The 24,024-nt window shown below is 37.3% G+C and overlaps 1 protein-coding gene across 1 annotated transcript; it reads right to left on the bottom strand.

Annotated features, from left to right (window-relative positions):
- Positions 1-587: 587 nt before the first annotated feature.
- On the bottom strand, positions 588-22,803 carry TPH1 (tryptophan hydroxylase 1). Its single transcript, XM_025357795.1, has 11 exons — positions 22,739-22,803; positions 21,004-21,146; positions 16,309-16,492; positions 13,669-13,769; positions 10,119-10,186; positions 9,773-9,969; positions 7,102-7,237; positions 6,213-6,339; positions 4,510-4,605; positions 3,441-3,574; positions 588-1,819 (listed from the first exon to the last, which is right to left on the bottom strand). The coding sequence occupies exons 1-11, from the start codon at positions 22,740-22,742 to the stop codon at positions 1,645-1,647; spliced, it is 1,365 nt and encodes a 454-aa protein (XP_025213580.1). The 5' UTR covers positions 22,743-22,803; the 3' UTR covers positions 588-1,644.
- Between the last annotated feature and the right edge of the window lie 1,221 nt (positions 22,804-24,024).

Raw genomic sequence — 24,024 nt, 5'->3', positions numbered from 1 at the left:
ATGATGTTTAATATACCGTTAATGCAAATTAAATTACTGGGAGAGGAAGCTAATGGACTGTGACATTCAAGTGATTCTGAGTTCCTTTATAGACCTGTTCAATTTGAGATGCTTGACAGGGCTGCCATATTGAACAACCTCTATTCATTCTATGTGGATGGTGCCACATGAAGTTGTACAGCATTGGCCTAAATTATGAGACATCTACATAGACATCCAGGAGTTAGTTGGAATTAAGGGGGAAAAAAATTCAAGAAAGATGTCAGGGTTATAACTGCAAATAGATAAGAACTGAAGTCATGTATCTGGGTGACATTCCCCATGAAGAGATGGCAAAAGGAGTAGAAGTGCAAAGACAGAAACTTGAAGAACATCTTCATTTAGTGACTAGAGGGAGGGGCCAATTAAAGAGACATAGGCTTGTATTTTGGAGTTCAGCTTCACCCATTTATAACAGGACTGCTTACTCCCTGTGCTACACAGCTGACTCTGCATAAAAACCATTCCTTTCAATCATTGCATTACTTACAGTCTCAGTCCTAAACTGCTCTTCTTGACCTTCTGACATTCTATTTCCTCCCCTTTTCTGCAGCCTCTACTCTCATTGCATGCCTTTCTGTTTATGGCCTCACCTTATACCTTAGAAATAAAGTACTCAGCACTGTTTTTCTATCTTTTGCTTTGTGCTTCTCTTACCTATCTCAGTTTGAACCTTCCCTCTGATAACAATGCTTCCTGTTAATCTGGGGACAATCCCATTATAATACCTAGGACCAATGTCTGAGTACAGCCTCATGCAAGTTGCATCTCCACTAAGTTTCCCTTGGACCCATGAGTAGGATAGATAGTCTAGAATAAAACCAGTATCATGTGATGTAATTGAAAGAAAACAAAGTTTCAAGGAAGATAGTCACTTGGGAAGGAGCTCCCTAATGCCTAAAAAATAAAGTCTCAAATTCTTAGCCTAGTCTTAATGATTACGCCCCATTCAACCTTTCCAGGCTTAGTTACTCCCATTTCCCTACAAGATACTACACTTGAAACTAGACTACTTGCTCTTTACTAGGTATCCTCCATGTGCAAAGGCCTCTATACTTTTGCTCATGCTGGCAACAAAGACAGCTGGGTCTCCTGTTAAATTTTAGTGTGAATGTGATTGAGCTTGGCACAAATTCAGCAATAAGTAACAGATACTTTAGAAATAAGGGAATCTCAGGTAACAATATGAGTCAGTGCCATAATACGCCTCAAGGTATTCTAAGCGATCATAAAGGGTCATTTTACTCAAGGATGATTGGGGAAAGTAGAGTTAGGCTGAGATTAGATCTATTTATTCAGTCAAACAACTTCTCTATTAAAAATGGGTGGTCAGTGGCTTGTATGGCTTGTTTGGTATATAAATTGTCTCACTAAAGCTGTTATCACAAAAAAAAAACAAATAAAACTAAACAAAAAAAAATAAGTGGTAAATAGAATATCCAGGTACAAATTTTCAAAGACCAGCGATTCATTAAGGAGTGGGGTTCGATAATATTGTTTGGCCAGAAGATGCTGTCCCTCCAAGATCAGGTTTTCAAGAAAAGCAAGAGATGACCCAGAGGCCTCCGAGTTGATGCTCAAATGTTCCCGGATGACTGGCTACTGTTAGATACTTGGCTTCCTGCTGACCTTAGCAAGGGCATCACTGACAACATCGAGATCATGCTGCAGCTCATTCATGGCACTGGTTATGCTCTTGGTGTCTTTCAGGATCTGAATACTCCGTGTATATGGATTATACTTCACTCCAAATGGACGCTTAATTGTTTTGGTAAATTCTCTATTTGAGAAAACAAATAGAAGACAATCAATTTCTAGGGAGTGAATGATGAAAACCAAACAACAGAATCTATTTCACATACTAGGCAAAAGACAAATTTTTGTTAGATATGCATGCAACCAATCTGACCTACTTCTCTACACTGCATTTGCAGAGGCCCCCTGGAATCCCACACAAGTGGGAAACCTAAAGTAGTTATAACTATTTTATAACTAAAGTAGTCATAAATCCCTGGTATCACTAGGGAAAGATCCCATACATGGATTTATTAATCATTTATTACTATATACATCTCTTGACTAGAGTAAGGAGACCAATTATTGTAGTTTTATCAGTAGACATAAAACTGTTTCATTACAACACTTGACCACATAGTAACAGATCCCTCAGCCATGCCTTACATAACTATACCTACCCACACATGTAACCTGTGTGTTTATATAACACATACAGACACACACATACTCACGTACCCCAAAATAGACTAGGAATGGTCCTACCTCCTGCACATGTAGATTTTTTCTGCTTAGAATGTTTCCCTCTAGGCTCCTTTCAAATGACCTAAATTCTGCCCTTTTTTCAAGCATTAAAGTTCTGCCTCCTTTATCAAACCACTGTTTGAACCTCCCATTTGGCACCTCCAAGAACAATCATGCCCAGGACTCCTAGGGATAAATATGCAGCTGAGGACAACTATACATGAGTAGCAGCTGAAATCCAACTGGTAATCTACCTGGTTTACACAGAGGGGATTCCCTTTTCTAATTTGCATAAAGTTACCATTTATGCTAGAGGAATCCCTGCTAGTATTATTATTTGGTTTCACGAATGGCCTAACTCCCCAACTAATGGTTTCTCTGAAAGATGAGAACTATGATTTCAACCCCTATCGATCCCCATCATCACAATGTGACCTCATGACCGCTTCCACTCAATGTTGTCTCATTGATTCTGCTTCAAAAGTCTTTTCCTTTCCTACTACTTCTGTCTTAGTTCAGGCATTTGTTTTCACCTGAAGTGTTCCAAGAATCTTCTAAAAAGTTTCTCTGCCTCCAATATCCTCCTTTCTTAACCACACACTTAGCTGATTAATAAAGCGTAGCTTTGATTACGTTGTACGTATCTCCTATATTTCTCAACATCCTGACCTTTTTTCTTGCTATCTCTCAGCCTAAAACTTAATATATCTAAATATTACCTATCCTTCAAGTCCTTTCTCAAATAACATCAAGAGTACCCTGTTCGTCCACCTGAAATGAATTGCTCTTGCATAAAATGCAGAACAATGTTTCATCTGTATCTCTCCAAGGCTCTTGTCACTTTCCATGCTGTTATATAGTAATTTGCATATCATTTATTTTCCCTATTCAACTACTAAACTTTGTGATTTGAAGAACTGGAAAGAAAAGAATTTCTCAATGTATCTGATACATATTTGCAACTATGCAAAATCCTTATACACAACATACTCTAGATACTTGTTATGAAAGGAAGATGTGTTACAGACAGAAGGCTCCTTGTGGACTTCAAATTATCTAGCTGCTTACTTCTGTGACTTGTTACCATCATGGGGCTGATCTCTTGCTGAAGAAAATGAAGGCATGAAGAAGATATACTGTACCTCATCTTCTCCTTTGCATCTTCAAAGCTTTCAGATACAAAGTAGACATCCTGAAAAGTTGTGATTAGACATTCCTGTTTGCAGGTAATCTTGGGATCAAAGGGCTTTACTTTGGCATGTCCAGAAAGTGCATGCTAGAAGACAAAGAGTCAGTGAATCAAAGAATAATATCTATTTTCATACTGGCACACCTCTAAACATATTACTAATGCAATGGCCCCAATCTACAATTCCAAACTTGTTTTCTATAGCTCTATTCAACCCACAGTACACTCCAGCAAAAGAAATGGCTTGCTCTTCCCTGTAAATGCCCCCAAGATCCTCTCCATGGCTTTGTTCTTCCTCTCTTCTTTGTGTAAAAGTCACCCAAGGATCTTTACTTACTTATTCCTGTATTATGTCACCTACTTTCTACCCAGCACTAGTTATTCCTGTGTATGACTCGTATACCCACCATCAAGTGCTCCCTGAAAGCAAGATAGTACCTTGGATGGTGTTTCACACACATTCATTACTCAACAAACATGAGTTTATTTATTCATTGAATGAATAATAAATCTCAAAGAATTCCCTAGAAATTATAGAAGTTATTGCTAGTATATCAGAAATGGTGAGGAAACAGCAAGACTTTGTAAGCAAAGACTTTAAAACACTTCTTATTTAAAATATATTATATACATACCATTTCATATATATCAGAAATACATCAAAATATTTCATGTGTGTGTGTATTACTAATGCAATGGCCCAACCTACAATTCCAAACTTATTTTCCACAGCGCTATTCAACCCACAGTATACTCCAGCAAAAGAAGTAGCTTGCTGTTCCCCATAGATGCCCTTATAAAATTCTGATTTATATATGTGTGTGTATATATATACATACACACATTTGGATTATATTATATAATATATAATTGGGAAATAGAGAAAAATACATTCAGGTAATGATTAGTGACACCCCCAAGTATTTTCCATAGTAAGCTCTTGTTCAAAACCAAAAACTATTTCAGGTTTTATCAATTGTATTAGGTGAATATGGTTATATACAAAGATTTGCAACTCTTACTTTGAGTTCACTGATAGAAGAAAGTAAGCCAGCACCAAAGACTCTTAGCTGTCCATCTTGTTTACACAGACCAAACTCCACAGTGAAAAAGTAGCACTGCAAAAAAAATCAATATTATTCTCACACACTGAAGAATTCAATTTAAAACAAATTACAATTCTTAGTCACTGACCCAAATACCCTAGAATAAAGTCCAAAATCCCAGTCTAGTTCACAAGTCTTTCTACAATCTGGCCTCATCCTAAACCAGTACTTCTCAAGCTTCTGTTTTGATGACTTTTACATACTATTAAAAATTAGAGGACCCCAAAGCCTTTTTTGTGCATGTATGTATAGATTATCACTATCTATATTAGCCATATTAAAAATTAAAACTGAGGGAAGAATGCTTGCTAATTAATTTTAAAATTTAATAAACTCATTTTATGGTAACATAAATAATGTTTTAATAAAAATAACTATATTGTACAAAACAAAAAAGTAAGAAAAGTAGCATTGTTTTACAATGTTATAAATCTTTTTAATGTCTGGCCAGAGTACAGATGGAGTCTCGTGTCTGCTTCTGTATTTAACCTTTTGGGATATACTGTTTGAGTACATGAGTTATATCAGCTTCATGCAGTTACCTAGTTAGAAAAGGGTTGAATATTTTAATAGTCTTTTTGTATAGTTGTGGATATTCTTCTTTTACTCTGCATGAAGACTCAACAAGTGGGTAGAGATTTTTAAAGTTCAACTGCAATGCGGGATCTGAATTATGTCAATGAACTGCCTGTTATATTAAAATCCACTGTGTGCTTTGAGTGGATCTTTTATCTAGGCACGATTTTGACCTCAAGGACCCCATAAAAGAGTCTCAGGGACCCCAAGGGTCCCCAAACCACAGTTTTAGAAGCACTGTCCTATTTCACACTGCCTCCCCCATGCTTGGACACTCTGCTCCAGCTTCTCGCTGTTTCCCCAGACACATCAAGCACCTCCTTGTCTTTCCTTGTGCATCTCTTATCCTGAGATGCATTTCCTTCCTTGCTCAGCACATCACTCATTTTCCATCAGCTAATCCAGATGTCCTTCTCCCAGGAAAACTTCCCCAGGTTCTCTATGCTCCCAGAGCAAGCTGAACTTTGCTACAGGCTATCTCATTTGACGTAATTGTCTCCTCAAATAGTATATAAGCTCCTTAAAGGTAGAAACCAGGCCTTACTCATCTTTGTATTTCCAGCAGTGCCTTGTACCTAGTACTCAAAAACGTTTTAGCATAATTTTAAGGAAACCTATCTTTTTTATTGGAAAATAAAACATAGATAACATATTATTGTAATCTTGTTTTTCTCTACCTTTTTTAAAGCTCATGTCTCCTTTTGATAAACCTTAAAATTTTACATCTTTCTTTAATGTTATTTGAATTAAAGATTATGAATGAAAACAAATTTTCTTTTCCTTTCTTTTCTCTTCTTTTCTTTATCCTTTCCTCTCTTTTCCTCTTCTTCTTTTTTTTTTTTTTTTTTTTTTTTTTGAGACAGAGTCTCACTCTGTCCCCCTGGCTGGAGTGCAGTGGCGCAATCTCGGCTCACTGCAACCTCCAAGCAAAGACAAATTTTCTAATGGTCATTCTGAATACGTACTTTTAAACTACACAGATACTCATACATCCTACCCCAAGTGAAAATGACTGATCGATACAGTTAATTCCAGATTTATACCGTTGCCAGTTTTTGAACAGCCTCCTCTGAAGCGCCAAGAGAAGCCAAGCCAATTTCTTGGGAGAATTGAGCAAAACTAGGTTCAGCCAAAAGCGGGACATGACCTAAGAGTTCATGGCAGGTATCTCTGAAATAGAGGTACAAGTTTGTCATGCTGCAGTGCTTAACATAAGTGCATAATCAACCATTCAATCAAATCGCAATCCAATATTTTATTCTAATGATTGGGTGATATTACTTTGGTAATGGATCACAAAGGACACTAATCAAATAAAGAAACAATTTTGGTTCAAAACCTTGGCCACTCACAGACACACATATAAGTGCATATCAGGTATCTATGGACATCCACATGCCACCCCCACCTCCCAACCCTGTCACATACACACCCAAATCAGATCTCTGCTCAAATATCACCTTCTCAGCAAGGCCTTCCCTGATCACCCTTTTCAAAACAGCCACACACACACACACACTCCCACCCACCTACACCCTCCTCCATCCCCCTTTCTCAGCTTTATTTTTCTCCACGGGACTCATCACCACCCGATGCAACATTTGCATACATTTACTTGTTTGTTTATTATCTATATCCCCACTGGAATACAAGCTCTATGCAGGCAGAAATTTTTGTCTGATTTTTTTCAGTGTTACATTCCCTATGCTCAGAATAGCAGCTAGCACCTAATAGGTTGTCAATTAATAATCATAATGGCTATCACGTAATAGAGCATGGAATATGTATTTCATGCCAGGCGCCGTTCTAAATGCTTCACATGTGCTAATTTATTTAATCCTCACACACCAAAGAAAAAAAAAACCCATAAGGCAGATGCCATTATTATAAATAACCATTTGATGAATTCATGGCTGAAATAGAAGTACTTACGGCTCTGGGGTATAGAAGGGATCTGAACTGTGTCTCACATATTGAGTGCAGTGAAAAACTCGAAAGGCTAAACCTGATAAGAAATCTCTTGGTGATAAGTAACCAGCCACAGGACGGATGGAAAAACCTGTACGCTCTGCAAAGCAAAGGAGAAAACAAAGAAAATCTTTACCAGAATAGACCCCTGACTGCAGCATTTTAGTTCTGCTAGTGGCACCAAGTAACACTTTGATGGAGGACATGGAAACTAAAATTTGTCATATGCATATTAAGGGCAACTAATTATTATTAAGCACTTGCTACGGCCAGGCCAGGCAATGAGTTAGACCTTTTACATATCACATCTCCTTTCATGTTTACAACATGAGTTAAGGATGTTTCTTCTTATTGTGACAACTATGAAATGGAGGCTCAGAGACTCAATAATGTGCCCAAGTCCACACATTAGTTGATAAAGATAGAATGACAACTCAGATCTCCTCATGCCATACAACACCTTGCTGTCTCCCTAAAGGGTTTATACTGTCTCCTAGATAATCTTCTTTTTGTTAAAACTCATTAACAAGATATATTCATTTAAATCAGAGCCATTTTTGAAGCTGCGCCATTTTTAGCCAGTACCATCTCTTGTAAAGTAGTCCCTTTCTTTTATCTAAACGGGATAGTGCTCTTCCATCTCCCAACAGCCAAGACTGCATGCATACTGCAAAAGAGGCCTGCCACTAGGATTCAGTGGCTCGGGAGACCCCTGTAAGCCCTAATCTTGGCCTTCATTTCAAACCCTCACAACTCTGGTATTCCAGTTCCATCCAGCTGTGTTGTGTTTGGATGCTCCCATTCTGATGGGCAGACTGCACTGTCCAGTAAAAATTTCCGTAGTGATAGAAATGCTCCATATCTGTGTTGTCCAGTAAGGCAACTACTAGCCGCATGTAGCCACTGAGCATTTGAAATGTGGTTAGTGTGACTGAGGAACCAACCTCTTGATTTACATTTATTTTAGTTATTTAAATTTCAAAAAACCAAATGTGTTTAGTGTCTACCATATTTGATAGCGCAGGTATTCCCTTCCAACTTTTGCTTGAACTTTCTGTTAGTTTTGATTTCTCTTTGATATTTGACCTTGAAGGATTTTCAGCAACACATTCTGCAGCCAGCCCAGGCTCCAGACCCTAAGAGAACAGCTTTCAGTTTTGTGTGCATAACAAAACATTTCCTCCAAATCTCATGCAAATTTGATGTTACAATTTCTGTAGTGTATATTTGTCCATCTTTATAAGTCTATCAATGTTATGTGCATTGGTTCTCTATCATCCTTAATCACTATTTTTCAAAAGTTTAGTTTTTATGGAAACCAATTATATAATTTCTTCCCTTGTAGAAACTGTATTGCTCTTTCCTGTTTATTTCTTCTAGTTTTGTGTATAGTTGTTGAATACTGTTAAGGAGTTAAATAGATATGTAGATTTTTTAAGTCTATGTAAGAAACTCAAAGACAGCAATTTCAGACCATTATGGAAATAAACTAAATTCTTTTCAGTCACAGCATAACTTCTTTGTTTTCTCCACTATGCTAATCTGCTGAGATTATCTACTGAGATGAAAGGGAAAATTTATACTTCTTAAATACTGTAAACCCTTGGAGATAGATCACTGCTCCTTTTACTTCCTATACTAGCTAGAAAAACAGTAAAGAGGCCTGGACCAAACAAATATAAAGAACTAAAAGGAACAAAATTGTCCTTACCCTTTGTTTATGTCTCTACTAGCACCATCTTTTTTCTTGCTAAAATTATAAAATCTTAATATGGAAAAAGGTCTTTAACCTTCCCCAAGATGTTTGAATCTCCTCTACCAAATCCCTGGCAAATGAGTGTGAAGCTTTTGCACGAACACCCCCACGGATGAGGAACTAACCATCTCATAAGCCTGTTCTATTTTCAAATCACTCTTTAACAAGATATTCTCTATTCTGGGCCAAAAGCTTGAAGTTTCTATCCAACAGTCCTTTACTTCAGAGTTGCACAGTGATCCCTCTGTTATAAAGATCCTTCCAACTATTTAAATAAAGCTATAACAGCCCCTAAATCTCTAGGTTAAACACCCTAAGAATTCTTCAAATTTTACTTTGTGATACAATTTCAAATCTCCTTATAATTCTGCTCACCTTCCTCTACCTTTGCTGCAGGTTATGATTATCCTTCAATGCGGTGCCCAATCCTGGATCCAATACACCAGGACAGAGTACGGGAAAATTCTGACCTCCCATATCACTACGCTTTATTCCTTTATTAAAAATGCTGTCATTGTCGGGCGCGGTGGCTCACGCCTGTTATTCCAGCACTTTGGGAGGCTGAGGTAGGTGGATCACTTGAGGTCAGAAGTTCAAGACCAGCTTGGCCAACATGGCGAAACCCCATCCCTACTGAAAATACAAAAATTAGCCGGGTGTGATGGCAGGTGCCTGTAGTCCCAGCACTTTGGGAGGCCATGGCAGAAGAATCGCTTGAACCCAGGAGGAGGCAGAGGCTGCAGTGAGCCAAGATGGCATCACTGTACTCCAGCCTGAGCAACAGAAAGAGAGACTCTGTCTCAAAAAAAAAAAAAAAATGCTGTCATGATCAAAACAGAGTTCAGCAACCCCCTTACAAAAAATTAATTAGCTTATTACCTTTTAAAAAGTTTGAAACATCTTCCAATTGTGGGATATTATCCTCCCGATATCCACAATGTTTAGAAAGCAAAGGCAAGTTTTTGAGATACTCTCTGCAAGCATGGGTTGGGTAGAGTTTGTTGAGCTCTTGGAATACGGTTCCCCAGGTCTTAATCTCCTCTTCAGTGAATTCAACCTTCGGAATGGGGTCTCCACTAATGAGATAAAGGGAAGGAGTTGTTTTGAATTAGCATTTAATAAATAATGGCACTTATTTCACTTTCTACTTACCAAATGAACACAATTTATTCTATTCACTTATTTTATTATCTCAAGTTGGCTACATTTTTTTAAATATACTTACTGTTTATAGTTCATAGCCAAGTCTGCAAAATACTTTCGACGTTTACGGTAGACATTGTCTTTGAAGCCCTGATAATTAAAGACATATTTTTAAATATCCACACTAAAAAAACTTGACAAATGATATTCGGGAAACATTTCATTATTACTAGAGCTATTACATTAAAGGGCTACATAATTGCTACTATGAGCAAGCATTATTTAGAGATTTATGATAATTTTTATTTTAAAGTCAATGTTACATGACAGCTTTATACTCCAGTAGCTACAAAGATAAAAGATATAATGGATACAAAGATAGTGTAGTGGCCACAAAGATAAAACAGTTTAAAGAATAAGGAAACCACCATCCCAGTTAAATATATGGCTCTTTTCCAAGGGTGAGGGTTTTTTTCCTTAATCATTTGACTATATCTTCAGTTATATTTACCCATAATAGTAATTAATAATAAAAAGTAATTAATATTTGAAATAGTGACTTAACTGAATCTAGTCTTAGATTTTATCATAAAATGCGAATATATTTGCCATTTGCAGAAATAATGGTGATTTAAATAGCAGACAAAATAGTAACATTAGAATTTATACTCATGAAAAAAATTTTTTTTAGACAAAATGGCTGAGTGTGGTGGCTCACACCTGTAATCTCAACACTTTGGGAGACCTACGAGGGAGAATCACTTGAACCCAGGAGTTTGAGACCAGCCCGGCAACAAAGCAAGACTCTGTCTGTACAAAAAAAATTAAATAACAATTGTAACTAGCCAGGTGTGGTGGTGCATCCCTGTTGTCCCAGCTCCTCGGGAAGCTGAGGCAGGAGGATGGCTTCAGCCCAGGAATTCTAGGCTGCAGCGAGATATGGTGGTGCACTGCACCCTAGCCTGGGCAATAGAGGGAGGCTCTATCTTAAAAAAAAAAAAAAAAAAAAAAGACAAAATAAGAAATCAAAAATCAAAGCCCAGGAGAAAATAGCCAAAAATGCAAACAATGGGAAAGAAGGGGACACCTGAAAAGAGAGAATGAGACTCATCTCTTTAACACAGATCTATGAGAGAGCACAGATTTACTATGATTTGTGCTAAAATCTGGAAAAACAAATATGAACAAAGCAGCCTGGGGCTTAAAGGAGTTTACATGAACCTGTTATTGTAAAATGATACAGTAAGTGTCTCATCATATTGCACAGATATGTACAGAACGGCACGCACACTTAAAACGATTGTGTGGTTCAGGGAAGGATTCCCAGTGATTACTCTCGACTCGAGCTAAGACACAAAAGAGGAGTGCAAATAGCACAGTGATTAAAACAAACAAACAAACAAACAAACAAACAAACAAACCCAGCATGTTGTGCCTAAGAAAATACAAGCAACCCCATGTTGCTCAAACTTGGAGAGTAAGGCAGAGCATGTTGAAACTAGTTGGGGTCTGCAAATTAAAGGTCCATTAAGGAGCTTGGAGTTTAGCCTTGGGTAATGGGAACCCACTGGTGTTTTTTTAATAACAACTTTATTGAGGTATAATTCACATACCATAAAATAACCATTCAGTGGTTTTTAGATATCCACAGAGTTAAACAACCATCTCCACCATCTAATTTCAGAAAGATTTTGTCCCCCCCCCAAAAAACCATGCTCATTAGCAATCACTCTCCAACTCCACCCCAACCCTCCCCAGCTCCTGGCAACCGGTAATCCACTGTCTGTTTCTATGTATTTTTCTGTTCTGGACATTTCATATAAATGGAATCATACAATATGGGACCTTTTGTGACTAACTTCTTTCATTTACCATAATGTTTTCAAGGTTCATCTATGTTGCAGCACATACCAGTGTTCCATCTCTTTTAACGGCCAATGATATTTGCTTATATAAATATACCATACTTCATCTATTTATCAGTTAATGGACATTTGGGTTGTTTCCACTTTTTTGCTATTATGAATAATGCTGCTACAATCATTTGTGTATATGTTTTTGTATGGACATATATTTTCAGTTCTTTTAAGTATGTACCTAGGAGCCATTGGTGATTTTTAAGAGAGAAGATGAATAATAGTCATATTGAGGTTTTAGATCATTCTAATGAGGATAAGAAGGAGGTGTTTGAAGATGACAAGGCTAGAGGAAGGAAGACCAGTTAAGGGATGTGGTAGTAGGGATGAATAAAGAACACATTTAAGAAATACCTAGGAGGTGAAAATCAGCAGGACTTGGTAGATCAGTAAAACTGATGTACTCACCTTTCCATAAACATGCCCCAGATTTTCTTGCCTCTGAACCTTTGCGCATACTGTTCCCTCCTGAATTGTTCTTCCTTTCCATCTCTTATCTGCTGAAATCTTTTAAGGCCCAGTTGAAATGTTGCCTTTCTCTGATCTCTTCAGCTAGAAGTGTTTGCTCTCTTATGTACATTTTGAGGCAATATTTTCATGAAGCAAAATTTTCACCTAGCATGCTTTTTATATTTCATCTTGTGTGTGTTTGTTTATATATGTGTGCTTTAGCTTTTCAACTAGACTACATGCTCCCTTCTGGCAAGTACTGCAATTAATTGCAATAGTTACTCAATAAGATTATAGAATAATTGGATACATCATCTGGTGGCTGTCTAAGGTAGTATACAAAGGTCACATTCACACAGCTAACACGTGAGAGAAGCTACATTAAAGCCCTGGTCTGTTCAACTTCACAATCGCACTCTCTTCTCTCCTCCCCTCCCAGAAATGCTCTAGATTTACTAATTCTCCAACTCTTGCCTGTACTGTACAATTTTCTCAGGAAACAACTTCCTAGTTCATCAACTGCCTAATAAACCAATCATGCTGGGCAGTGTGGGTGGCAAGTCTTTCTCTGGCCTGCTTTTACTTATCTCCCTGTCCAATAACCCATGCCCATTTAAATAAAAACTGCAGACGCTATCTTCATTTTAGTATAACCTTTTGAATAGCTCTTAATAATAGGAATGCTGGGCATGGGACAGATATTTTGGAACAAATGAAGCTCTATGTTTTTCAGGCAGTTAGTCTCAATTCCACCAATATAGAGGTCTACTAACACTTGTTGAAATCTTGATTAAAACAATATCTCATTTAGTCTAGAAAAAACACTTTCTCTAAAAACATTGCCCTTAATTTTTAGTTTGCTTTAAATTGTTTTTATAAATGTATTTATTAAAAATACTTACAGGGTGCTAGCTTATACCTGTTATCCCAGCACTTTGGGAGACCGAGGCGGGTAGAACACCTGAGGTCAGGAGCTTGAGACCAGCCTGGCCAACATGGTGAAACCCCGTCTCTACTAAAAATACAAAAATTAGCTGGGTGTGGTGGTGGGCACCTGTAATCCCAGTACTTGGGAGGCTGAGGCAGGAGAATCACTCGAACCCAAGAGGCAGAGGTTGCAGTAAGCCTAGATCGTGCCACTGCACTCCAGCCTGGGCAACAGAGCAAGACTTGGTCTTAAAACAAAAAAAGCCTAGATCGTGCCACTGCACTCCAGCCTGGGCAACAGAGCAAGACTTGGTCTTAAAAAAGAAAGAAAATACTTACAGGATGGTCTGCATCTAGTTCAGATCCATACATCAGAACTCTGTTGGCACAACAGTCCAGGTCAGATATCTTCTTTGGAAACCAAGGAACAGTTTCCATACCTGAAAATTAAAAAAAAAAAAAAAAGAAGCACTAAAAGTTGAAGAGACAATCTTAAGACAATAAAGAAGAGAAAATTAAATTCAGTTGGATGAGAGTTTTAATTTAAGGTTGTACATCAAGGCAAGATTTGTACGAGTTAAGTAAATTGCCCTATTTCTAAAAAGTAAAATTTATTCAAAATTTCTGAACTTTAATTTTTTTTTGAGTCTTCAGGTTGATGTTCTAAGTTTTGGAGAAATACTGTACTTTAGAAACAGACTAAAAGTTTTAAAAATGCTTAAGCTACATATTTAGTTATTCTACAAAAGCAGAAAAAGGATGCACAACTTTATTTACAGACCAAGGTACAAACTTAATAAAAACTTCATTTATTTTTGCCAGTGGAAAAGATCTTAGAAATCATTTGTCTTTGCCACCTTGATCTTCTCACCATTCCTCAGACACACAAGCCCTCATAAGACCATGGGGTTTTATAAATGCTACTCTTCTGTCTGGAGTAGCTATTCCACTCCCATTGCCTGCCCCACCCTGCCCTTCTGTTTTCCTGAGAATATCCTTCACATCCTTCAAGACCCAAATCTAATGAGATCTTCTCATTCCGCAAAGCCTTCCCTGACCCTGTAGACAGAGCTAATTATCTGTTCCCTGGGTTCCTGTGACTTTATGTCTCTCTCTAAAGGCTTTTACTACGTTTTATTATAATGTACCTGTTTATATGTCTGTCTTACATGAAAGACTGGAAACAACTGTAGGGTGGAGACTATATCTTTTGTATCCCTATTTCTTAGCAGAAATATCTGTCACAAGGCTGATTTATCAACTGAACTATTTAGTCATCTATACACCTCTGCATTTTACAGATGAGGTAATCAAATTCCAGAGAGGTAATTTACCCTAGGTAATGCACTCCTCTTGGAAGACAGAGGACTAGAACTCAGCTCTTCTTGCCCCAGTGTACTGCTCTTTCTAACATATCCAGGAGTGATATTCAAGGGATTTAACAACAAATACAACAGGAGCAGTAATCACTCAAAATAGACATCAGCAGAGTCCTAGGCTTCTGCTCTGCAAGGTGTTAACCCTTTAGTTGTTAATGATGGGTGTGGGACTTCCTGGTGGGGGGCTGGTATCTGGAGCAACAGAGGCTTCAGGCATGGTGAAGAGCCCTCAAGGGACTTGGGGAAGTAGCTCTCTGCCAGCCAGAAGTGGAGATATATCAGTATTTTAATAATTATATAGCTGTACGAACGCATAGCAGATGAATAGCAGTCCTGATTACACCTTAAATATTGTGGACAGAATCTGAAGAGATTATTTTAGATTGAGTACCATATATAAAATGTACCTAAACTATCCATTTGTCTTTTGCCTCAAGTGAACTTCAAGGATTTTTTCACCAGTAGAGATCTTAACCTTTATCTTTGCTACCTGAGTATCTGAAACTTTAGAAGACTTTATTGCTTTCTCATTTGCTTTTGAAGGAATGCTGTACATCAGTTGTTCCTGACCTTTTTGGCACCAGGAAGTGGTTTTGTGGAAGACAATTTTTCCAAGAATGGGGAGGCGGGAGATGGTTTCATCAGGCATTGGAGTCTCATAAGAAACACACAACCTAGATCCCTCGCACACGCAGTTCACAATAGGGTTCACGCTCCTAGACAGAGCTCAGGCGGTAAGGCTCGCTGGACCTGCTGCCCACTGCAGCTGTGCAGCCTGGTTCCTAACAGGCCGTGGACGAGTCCCCTGCTATACGTATTGTGTGTCACTTCATAGTTGTCAGCAACTGTCAACATTTGCAACAAATTTAAATATTCATTTACTATCCGCTAGATGCCAAGTCTTATGAGACTTACTAAGTGCTCAGGGATTGTGAATTAGAGGTTTTTCAGATCAAGAAATGTTGATGCTTTGGAATGAGAGATAATCAATCCCTGATTATGCCAAATTGTGTTGTCTTTCTTCTTTCTTTCTTTCTTTCTGCCTGCCTTCCTGCCTTCTTTCTTTCTTTCCTTTCTTTTTTTTTTTGACAGGGTCTTGCTCTGTCACCCAAACTGGAGTGCAGTGGCATGATCTCTGCTCGGCTCTACAGCCTCAACCTCCTGGGCTCAGGTGATCCTCCCACCTCAGCCTCCAGAGTAGCTGGAACCATAGGTGCATGCCACCACACCTGGCTAATTTTTGTATTTTTTGCAGAGACTGGGTCTCTCTATGTTGCTCAGGCTGGTCTTGAACTCCTGGACTCAAGTGAGTCTGCCTTGGCTTCCCAAAGTGCAGGGATTACAGGCATAAGCCAGCACACCCAGCTGTTTCTTATACTCAAGATTTTCTTTTTCATTTCTCTTACACTAGATCAAATGTTGCTTTATAATTTTTCTTTGGTATCTTGAGCAACTACATTTTGTGTTCCCTTCACTATCAGACTATAAGCAACTTGGAGAGATTGTGTTTTATTATTTTCATGTTTTCAAGATAAATATAAGATTGAACACACATTAGGTGTTTCATCTTCTAAGTAGTATTTTCACATTTCGAACTTACCATCTTCCTTCACAGTAAAATTATCTGGTGGATTCACAGAGAGAACATTGTCATGAGACTTTAGCAGTTGAAAAATATCATTCAATTGTTCTCTGTTGATGTCACAGTCAACAAAAATCTCAAATTCTGAGTTTCTTCTTTTTGATTTTCGGGACTCGATATGTAACAGATTCACATGCTTCTCCTGTGTAAAGCACAGGGTAAAGATTTCATGTAACTGCCTCAAATGTTAATAGTCTTTGAGCAGGCTACTTTCATTACCACTAAAAATCAGATTCAGACTTCTCAGAACAGTCAAAGGGGAAAAGGCTGTTTTTAGTGCTGCCAACAACAAAATAATTCCTTCTTAAAAATTATGTACTGGTCAGAAAAGTTTTCAAAATTCATCCCACCCTCCAGAAACCAACAAAATAACACACACTAGAGGTCCTTCACATTGTCAGAATTAATCAGAATTCAAATTAAAATATTATTAAGTTTTCTGGCTAAGACGAATCTTTTGAAAATTCTCATAAATAAAAGCTAGTTTTCAAAAAGTGATGCCAATGTTAGTCCTGGAGAAAGAAGAGTTTCCCTTTCAAAAATTCATTTAATAAAATTAGATGAACAGCTTGAGCACAGAGTATTTAATACCTCAAATCTCTTAAGCTACAGTCTTAGTAACAGCTGAACCAGATCTCCTCTTCTGACCTCTTCCAAGTCAGCCTAAGATGGGGGTGCTGTGTGTAGAAGTGTGGGAGGAGGGTATGTTCTCTTTCCAATTTGGGTAGCTTAGGAAGAGTGCTGGGGACATGATAATGAAACATGAGAACCAATCACCCAATAATTTTTTCATCTAAAAAAATGAGAAAGTTAGAGCAAATAATCTCCAATACTAACCAGTGCATCCTAAAATAACTTAATGAACACCCATGCAACTAGGTGAGAGCTGCGAAGAATATAAAGGAAAGACATAAAGGTATTTACATTCTAGTTGGCTAGCACATGGAAGATTAAGAAAATAAAGTAAAGAGTGTTCAGATGCAGATGCTCAGCAAAGGGAAAAGCATTACGACTTAAGAGAGAGTTGAAAGTTTCATGGAGCAGGCGGAAACTTAAAGGAATCTTAAAGAATAGATAGAATAGGTCAGGCATGGTGGCTCACACCTGTAATTCCAACACTTTGGGAGGCCAAGGTGGAAAAATCACTTAAGCCCAGGAGTTCAAGAGCAGCCTGGACCATGTAGCAAGACCCCGTCTCTACAAAAAAATAATAAATTAGCCAGGTGTAGTGGCGCACACCAGAAGTCCCAGCTACTTGGGATACTGAGGTGGGAGGGTCACTTAAGCCCAGGAGGTTAACGCTACAGTGAGCCGTGATTGTGCCACTGCACTCTAGCCTGGGTGACAGAGTGAGACCCTTTCTAAAAAAAAAAAAAAAAAAAAATTCAGGGAACGTGAGCTAACAAGAAAGAGGAGTGAGTGATAGAGGATGTTAGGAAATTAGAATAGGCAGGGTTTATCTGGGAACATAGAATTTATCACAGAATCAATACAAGTCAGTTATAAAATATACTGGGATTGATCAGGTGTAGAGAAGAGTTTCATTTCATCTATTTCTTATAAATTTTTACATTAATAATGCATTTGTAAATATTTTCTAAATGATGACTTGAATAAATATAAAGCCAAACTATGTTTTTGGAGGAAAAAAAAAGATACAAAAATGTCAATTATTCCTAAATTTAAATCTCAATGGAATTTGGTGAGGAAATGTAATTAAATAATTTCAAAGTTCATCTGGAAGAAAAACACAGTCTGGAAAATTCAGATAAAGTAGAAGTAGTACGTGAAACATTCCCTATCCGTCATTTCAATTACAGAAACAGAGGCATAGAGAGGTTAAACAGTTCTGCCAGAAGCACACAGGAGACAAGTGTCAGAGCCAGAATTCAAATCTAGGCTGTGCAGGTCCACAGTCTATGTGCTTAAACACTATGCTGTAATCCTGTTGCACAAGAAAGGAAGAGTCACAAAAGTGGATACTAGGGCTCTTCTTCAAACAATATTTACGTAATCTTAATAATAAAGACATTAAAGACTGACAGAGCCAAAAACCGGGACACAAATGCATTGGGAAGACGAGTGGAAAGGAAGTTGAAGAGGCCATCGGAAGGGGAGTTGTGTCAAGAAACCTAAATTTTTGCTTCATTGTTGAAAATCAATAGATAATTACCTATAATCTTAGAAATCAAGAAGTAGAAGCAGAATAAGCATATAATTTATAAGTGTGGAAGTAAATATTAGAAAAATAGTCTAAAGAGTTGAAAATGGTTGCCTCCACAAGGTGGGGGATAAGTAAAATGGATGGAGACACACCCGGAGAACACCATGTAGCAGTTAGAAGAATGAATGAGATGTTCACACAACAGCGTGCACAGGTTTTAAGAACACAGTGCTTGATGGGAAAAAGAATCTTTATAGCACAATATGATTATATAAATTACAAATATATGCACACACAAAAACTACATATTCTGAAGTGCAGATAAAAGTTATTCAATGTACATATCAAACATATGAAAGCAGTTCTCTATCAGAAGAGAGAAATGGAGATAGAAATGAAGAATGAAATAAAACAGGAAGAGGTTGCACAAATCAACAATGATAGTGTACACATGATTTAATGAGTGTGATTAACTCAAGCTTCTGCACATAAGGTTGCAAAAAAATTAAATGGAACTTAGGAATGAAGAGAGACGGAGCAAAAGACTGCTTTTTAAAAAATATGTTTTATGGTATGGGTTGAGTTGTTCTTAAGCTATGTACAATTATTTTTTGATTAAAAATTAAATTTAAAAAGTTGATGGAAGAAGACACACAGGTATTTTATTTAAAGACTCAAAGGCAATCAATAGAATAGCTAAAAGTAATAATACAATTATCAGATTTGGAAGGACTGGGAGAGGGAAGGGAGGGAGGTGGTATCAGTATCATTGTTCATAATAGAAAGTAAATGAATATAGTGTGAAGTTGATAACTCGAAAAGACATATAAGAGCAATGTTTAGATTTCATAAACTCACCACCAAAAAAACTAAAGGCCAGAAATAGTTAAAAGAGGTTGCCTCTAGGGAGTGGGACTGAGACTATGGTATGTGTTAGGTAAGAAAACTGATGCTTTTCATTACAAGCTCTTCTAGACTATCTATATTTCAGATTTTTAATTCTTTGTAATATTCTTTGCAAACAGCTATATAATAGTATGTCATATGATTATTAACATAGCTAACATCTATTGATCACTTACTTTGTACTGTACCATCCTAAGCACTTTAGAGATATTAACTGTACTAATGCTCACAATGACCCTATGAGGTAGGTAGAGTTCTCATTTTATGGACATAAATCCTGAAGTGTGGAGAGATTAATCAATTTGCCCACGATCACCCAGGTAATAAGTGACAGAGCAAGGATTTGAATTCAGGTGGTCTGTCTCTGGAGACCAGAGCTTAACCACAGTGGTGTTCGCTAGCACAATTCAACATCCCCTATATTAGGACAAGTGGATTATTTATAATTTTTAGTTGCTGTAAACAATACATCTTTGTGTGTCCGTGAGCCCTTAAACTCAGTTAGGTCCCCCAAGTTCAATGCTGTCACAATATCTGGTACTTCTGTTTCATGTCACTTTACACATAGTAATTATTCACTTATAGCAGTTGTTTGTTTAGTGTTGCCTTCCCCACTAGATTATATACTCTGTGAGAACAGGCACTGTGTTTACTTCGTCCAGCTCCATATCCTTAGTGTCTGATGTGGTACCCGACACATAGTAAGGACTCAATAAATATTCATGTTCTGCTTGACTGATCCATATTTTTAAGACAGATTTATGAAATTAGAATTATGGGTCAAAAGTATGAACATTTTAAGGCTCATAATACGTATTACCAGATAGTTTCCCTACATGGTACACAAATTTACCCTCGTGCCAAAGGTGCATTGGAGGGTAATGCACCTCCAATGCAATGAAGCTCTGACAGTAGGGGACAGTGTCATTATAGAATCTTTGCTACATGAAAATAATATCATTAAATATACTATGACTATATCATTAAATCTCAAGTATATAATTAAAAATGTCTGATTAAATATCAGTAAAATTGTAATACTTTATTAAAATTAAAATTTGCTTCTCTAAAATCTATGAAGTGAATTTTTTCTCCCCCATTTCCCAAAGTAGCTATTTGTATCCCCTCTTCTGTAAATTGTTTGTATCCTTTGTTAGAATTCAGCACTATTTTAGAAATGTAAGTTCTTAACAAATGTTTGTACTCTACCTCTGAAGAATTTGCAACAATTTATATATATTTATATGTATATTATATATAAACATAGAATTTATATATATAACATACATAAATATACATAGAGAGAGAAAAAAAAAAATCTCACTCTGATACCCAGGCTAAAGTGTAGTGGTGTGATCATAGCTCACTCAATGTAACCTTGGACTCCTGGACTCAAGCAATTCTCCCACCCCAGCCTCCCAGGTAGCTGGAGCTACCAGTGTCCACCACCTCATCCAGCTAAATTTGTTTTTGTTTTTTTTTTTTTAAGAGATGGGGTCTTGCTATGTTGCTCTGTATTTTAAATATAGTTTTAGAGATTCATTTCTAGAAGAATTTTGTGCAAAAATATGGAAAACGCTTACCTGAAATATTTTCAGGGCTTTTATAAGTCCTCCAACTTCATTCTTTAAGGAAAAAATGAGACTTGCTCTTCCCCTTTCTAAGGAATGGTCTTTGTTCTCCTTATTGTCTTCAATCATGATGAATTTGGAGTAATTCTCTAAAACTAAAGTATGAAAACAAAGACAAAGGGCTAAAAAAGAAGGTGCACAATGCAGACAATATTTGATAACTAAGGGCTAATTTACTTCTAGAAGCTTCAGTTTCTTAATCTTTTATACAACCTAGATATGCAGATAAGCTTTGCAAGAATCTAGTGAGACCAAAATAAGATGAAACTTCGCCTGACACCTGCCTAGAACAGAACAGGCACACAATACATGTTAGTAGTTCCCTTTCATGTTTTTCTAAACCAATCCCTCTTTTAGGGCATGACTCAAGCCTGCTGGCTTCTTGTAGTCTTCCCAACTATTGTAGCCTGAACTAGTCAGGAAGGCCTACCTCCTCCCCGCCCTGTCCACAATCTTAGCACTTCATTATACCAGGTCTCAAATGGTTTCCCCAAATGTTTTATTTGAACATATCTCACCTTCTGACAAGGCAGCAAGCTCCTCCAGAGTGGGGACAAGGCTTTCTATTTATTTTGTAAACTAAAGGCCTGGCCAGCTCTAGACATATGTGCACTAGATGGATAACTGCTAGCCAGGAGAATTCTAGCTCTGCTTCTCAGAAGATGAACCAGATATCTACTTTGGTATCTTCTCAACCACTTATTTACACTGCAAAACAGTGTAAGGAAATATGTGGAATGTGAAGTCAGATATATCTAATTATTGGCCTCATGTTTATCAGTGTATGACCTCGGGCATGCTACTTAACCTTTCTAATATAAAACTAAGTTACCAAACAGCTACCGGAACTCATAACATACAAAATTCCCACTTGTTTTAAAACACCATAACGTGGCGTGCTATTCTGAGATTTTCCTCACGGAAGAAACTAGGATACTTCAGGTACCAAGAAGAGTTAGAGACACATAATTCAAAATTTAACCAACATTTATCAATTCACTGGGTTCAAGTTTCCGAAACTACCAAGATTTTTAAATTATGCCAAATTAGTCTCTAGAATTAAAACAATTTCTACTTCGAACGCTATAAAACTAAATGGTCAGTTAAACTGAATAATTATGTGGATTTTTCTGTGATTCAAACAATTACTAACGGTAAAATGAATAAAATTTCAACCCAAGCACATTCACATGTGTAAAGCACCACAGTCAAAGTTAGGGCAGTAAAAATTTTAAAACAAGACAATTTGCCTCCAAAGAATTCACACACTTGTTTATGGGGAAGGAGAAAATGGAAGACAGACTTCTCAATAAGTACAAAGAAGCAGAAGAGAAGGGACACTGAGATCCCAGCCATGATACCCAAGGAGTACACTCAACCACCCCTCACCTTCCCACCTCCCCACCTCCCCACCCCTTTGATCAATATTCCATGTGCTTCTAAAGATGACTGAATACAGCTTCTAGCCCATCCATGAGTCTCTGCTGAGAAAGGATTTATGGATGAGAAGCAAAAGATCTTATGAGATTTTCCACTTCGAAGGAAGTGACCATTTATCAAGGTAAATTTAAGTATAAACAGAAAATACCAAATTGGTGACTCTGGGGCTAAAAATTCAGGGATGGTCTCAGGTAAGCATTCTCAAAATGCTTTTAGGGATATGAAAACCTTCAGAAATGTTTGTTACCCATTCAATTACCACTCAAAGATTGACTTTTCTTATTAAACACAGAGTATGGGTGACGTTGTCCTATAGTGTGCAAATGTAAACAATAAGAGAGATGCAAAATAATATAACAAATTGCTAGTAGTAAATCATTCTGCAAATCCATCTAGGCAAGTTATAATCTTTATGGGTATCAATCTCTTTATTTGCAAACTTAGAGGGAGGATAATGAACACCACTCTCTGATTATAAGGAGGATTAAATATATATAAACTTATTGTTATGAGAATTAAATAGTTATAATTTATATAAACCTCTTGGAACAGTTGCTAACCTACACTAAGTACTCAATAAGTATTATCTCAAATAATGGGGAATATGTCCCAAATTTTCCAGTCTTCAAAAAAAGAGAAAATGTTAAAGTAATGAAACACCTCTGGCTAAAAATTTTTCTTGCCCTAGGAATTAGGCATTTTACAAGATGATTAACATATTTCTTATAATAGCAAGCATGTGGAAAAGTTGCTTTATGATATAAAATGTCAGTATTGTTTTGTATCAAGGTGACTTCAGTTTCATTAATTTATTATAAAATCCCTAAAGTGTATTAAATTCCAAATCTCAAGTAAATAATTCAGCAGTTTTTTTGCAAACAAATAAAGATCCCAAAGTAAAATGTACTGAGTTAGCCTATATTTACTGAGTCCTCATGTTTCCTGATACCGTCACCATGACATGCAGAAGGAAGAGGATTCTGCAAATATAAGCTACTTCCTGGCCAACCACTAGCTTCATCATGTACATCAGCTTTAAGAACTGGGAGCAAGGATCAGAGAACAGTAAAGAAAAGTTGCCACTGATTTTTTCCAGTCAGTGGTAACACCAGCAGAATTCTAGATCTTCTGATAATTTGTCTTTCAACAATCTCTTGGAGCTTGGAATAAAACTCTTCTTATAAAACTATATGAGGCCAGCCGCAGTAGCTCATGCCTGTAATCCCAGCACATTGGAAAGCCAAAGCGGGTGGATCACTTGAGGTCAGGAGTTGAAGACCAGCCTGGCCAACACGGTGAAAACCTGTCTCTACTAAAAATACAAAAAGTAGCCTGGCATGATGACACATGCCTGTAATCCCAGCTACTTGGGAGACTGAGGCACGAAAATAGTTGGAACCCAGGAGGCAGAGGTTGCAGGGAGCCAAGATCGTGCCACTGCACTCTGGCTATGCAACAGAGTGAGACTCTATGTCAAAACAAACAAACAAACAGACAAACAACAACAACAAAAAAAACTACTATGAAGAGTCT

This window comes from Theropithecus gelada, chromosome 14 (genome assembly GCF_003255815.1).
Source record: "Theropithecus gelada isolate Dixy chromosome 14, Tgel_1.0, whole genome shotgun sequence".
NCBI classification, from domain to species: domain Eukaryota; kingdom Metazoa; phylum Chordata; class Mammalia; order Primates; family Cercopithecidae; genus Theropithecus; species Theropithecus gelada.
Note: the sequence above shows the minus strand (reverse complement) of the source record. Positions and strands in the feature narration are given on the sequence as shown.

Coding starts and splice junctions, on each gene's coding strand:
- TPH1 (XM_025357795.1), bottom strand. Junction 13,770..16,308: donor TTTTACTGTGAAGGAAGATG/GTAAGTTCGAAA, acceptor TTTAATTTTCAG/GTATGGAAACTGTTCCTTGG. Junction 6,340..7,101: donor CCCTTCTATACCCCAGAGCC/GTAAGTACTTCT, acceptor CCTCTATTTCAG/AGATACCTGCCATGAACTCT.